This window comes from Tinamus guttatus, unplaced genomic scaffold, assembly GCF_059628265.1.
Source record: "Tinamus guttatus ecotype Peru unplaced genomic scaffold, ASM5962826v1 Tinamus_guttatus_pri_ptg000690l, whole genome shotgun sequence".
Taxonomy (NCBI): Eukaryota; Metazoa; Chordata; class Aves; order Tinamiformes; family Tinamidae; genus Tinamus; species Tinamus guttatus.
This window is the reverse complement of record NW_028289224.1, coordinates 358,980-361,568: the sequence shown is the minus strand read 5'-3', so window position 1 is coordinate 361,568 and position 2,589 is coordinate 358,980. Positions and strand designations below refer to the sequence as shown.

At 64.5% G+C, this 2,589-nt stretch overlaps 1 protein-coding gene across 1 annotated transcript; it reads right to left on the bottom strand.

The window, feature by feature from the left end:
* Window positions 1-262: 262 nt before the first annotated feature.
* SPR (sepiapterin reductase) lies at window positions 263-1,962 on the bottom strand. Its single transcript, XM_010225388.2, has 3 exons — window positions 1,608-1,962; window positions 643-933; window positions 263-456 (listed from the first exon to the last, which is right to left on the bottom strand). The coding sequence occupies exons 1-3, from the start codon at window positions 1,960-1,962 to the stop codon at window positions 266-268; spliced, it is 837 nt and encodes a 278-aa protein (XP_010223690.2). The 3' UTR covers window positions 263-265.
* Between the last annotated feature and the right edge of the window lie 627 nt (window positions 1,963-2,589).

The following is a 2,589-nucleotide window of genomic DNA, read 5'->3' as shown; positions in this document are numbered from 1 at the left end:
TTCTAGGATGCACATTTCCTAGGGCCAGGCTCAGCAACCCCAATGGGGCGATCGGCTGGGACAAAATCCACAGCATGGGATCCTTGGGTGGGAATCCGGGGATACATAACCAGGGCTCTGGTTGAAGGCAAAGTGAAGCAGGACTCTTGTGTGTCCCCCTTGGAAACACTAAGGCACCTCGAGAATGTGACCACGCTGGAGATGTGGAGACACCAGGGACGCTGTGGGAAGCGAAGCACGAAGTGAACACCGGGGCACCAGCAGCTCAGACGTCGTAGAAATCCACGTGGGCGCCGGAGGGGAAGGTGTCCTCTTCCAGGAGCCGCAGCAGCTTCCGAGCGGAAACGTCGCAGTCTATGAGCTGCCCGCGCTCGTGGAGGCCCTGGAAATACTCACGCATCTCAGTGTCCCCGGTTTTAGTCCGGGCCAAGAGCTGCATGTCTGTGTCCAGAGGACCTGGAGGAAAAATACAAGCAAGGAAAGGCAATCCCATCAACAGGAATCCAAATCCAACGTTCATTTTCGACTGCATGGTGCCCATTCTCCCAGGGATGGAAGGCGGCACCATCAGCGCACATGCCGGGCTGGCTGAGATGCCACCATTCCCACCCGGATGGGCTCCCACCCCACCGCGCAGCTCACCTGGCGCGTAGTTGAGCACGCGGACGTCGGGCTCCTCGAGCGCCAGCACCTGGAAGATCATGTCGCGGGCGGCCTTGCCGCCGCAGTAGAGCGCCCACGTCCTGAAGGGCTTCACGGCGCACAGCGAGGAGATGTTCACGACGGCGCGGCGGGCACCGGGGCGCTGCCCAAACGCGCGCAGGGCGGCAGAGGTGAGACACAGCGCCGAGGTGACGTTGAAGGCCAAGTAGCTGTTGACCTCATCAGGGTCGGCGAGATCCACGAAGGTTTTGGAGACGTCTCCCAGCGAGCCTGCAAGGGGAGGCAGGAGGTTAGTCCTGAGGGGCAGGAGGAGGCACAGGCAACTCCTGCAATTTGCTACCAGGCCTTTGCCGCACAGTTTTAACCCGATTAGTGGGGCGCTAACAGAGAGCTGCTTATGAACTGTGAGGATTTAGCCGGAGGTTCAGCGGCACAGGACACCCTCTCTGCCTGCATTCCCACACGCAGCTCTCTGTTATGGATGCAGAAAAACAGCTTTGTCTGACTCCTGGCACAGGCAAGATGCCAGTACAGCAGGAGGCACTCTCATGGCACCCTGCATGCTTTCCGTGCCCTTCCTCCAAACAGAGCCAGTCAAGGACCTGAGGTCCCCTGTGTCGCCAGCGGGGATGCTCCAGGGGGTCATCCTGGGGATGCTCTGGCCCCAGGGGCCCTGTCATGAGCCCAGTGGCAAGGTGACAGCAGTCAGGTGACAAATTCACGTGCAGGGGCCTGTCCCGTAAGAGCTCTATCCTTGGGGCTTCCTGACGCTGGTGGGGGGAAAAGCCCCCCTGCTCTGATGGCAAAGGAGACACCCAAGGGCCACCAGCACGGGTCGCATCTCCTACGGCAGACCCGGGCTGCCCAGGTCCCCAGAGTGTCGCACACCCCCGGGGACCCCCGTGCCGGGGCAGCCGCGGCTGGCGGCGGGGAGCGCGGGTTACCAGCGTTGTTGATGAGGAGCAGGCGGGCGGCGGGGGCGCTGGGCAGCAGGTCGCGCAGGGCGCGGGCCGCCCGCCGCAGCCCCTCGTGGGTGCCCAGGTCGGCGGGGACGCACTCGACGCGCAGCGCGGCCGTGGCGCCGCGCCGCAGCTCGGCCGCCAGCTCGGCCAGCGGCTCCGCCGAGCGCGCCAGCAGCAGCAGCACGGAGCCGGCGCCCAGGCGCGGCGCCAGCAGGCGCGCCACGCTGCGGCCGAAGCCCCGCGAGGCGCCCGTGAGCACGCAGGCGACCGGGCCCCAGCTCGGCCCCGCTCCCGGCCCCGCTCCCGGCCCCGCTCCCGGCCCCGCTCCCGGCTCCATCGCGGCCCGGCGCGCCACGGGGCCGTGACGTCAGGCACCACATGACCCGCCCCCCATTCACCTCTCCCGGTGCCTTGTGAATGGACCTGCGAGCGCCCGGCCCCCCCGCGCGCGCTGATTGGCCGCTCCGCAGCCCCGCCCCCTTGGCGCCCTCCACGTGGGGGCGCTGCTTCCCGCGCGCGCCCGGCCGCAGAGCGGGGCCTGGGCCTCAGCTGCGGGGACCCCCCGCGCCTACGTCTGCTTTGCGTTAAATGCGGCCTTCTCCCCCCATTTATCCTCCTCCCAGGTAGGATTTCCACCTGGTGATCCTCAGGCCGCCCCTCTGCAAAGGCTGGTGCGTTGCAAGGGTGCAACAAGTGTGCAACAAGCGTGCAGCAGGCATGCAGCATTTGCAACCTCACTTTTGGGCCGCATCCTGCTGAAGCCGCTGGGCACCTTTCCCACCTATGTTGCAATTTGCTGTCATATCACAGAGCTCGCTCGTGTAGGTTTTGCGGCTTGAAGATGCAGTCGCTTCCTAAGCGATCTTTATTTATTTATTTATTTGTTTGTTTTGGGTGGTAGCTAGTTTGCACCAAACTAGCAGTTGGATTTGGCTCTGCAGCTGCAAAATGCTGGGGACAGATG

Excerpts from the sequence above, each read along its gene's own strand:
- SPR (XM_010225388.2), bottom strand. The coding sequence starts at position 1,962 with ATGGAGCCGGGAGCGGGGCCGGGAGCGGGGCCGGGAGCGGGGCCGGGA. Across the intron at positions 934-1,607 it reads GCTCCTCATCAACAACGCTG|GCTCGCTGGGAGACGTCTCC; the intron begins GTAACCCGCGCT and ends CTCCCCTTGCAG. Across the intron at positions 457-642 it reads CGTGCTCAACTACGCGCCAG|GTCCTCTGGACACAGACATG; the intron begins GTGAGCTGCGCG and ends TTTTTCCTCCAG.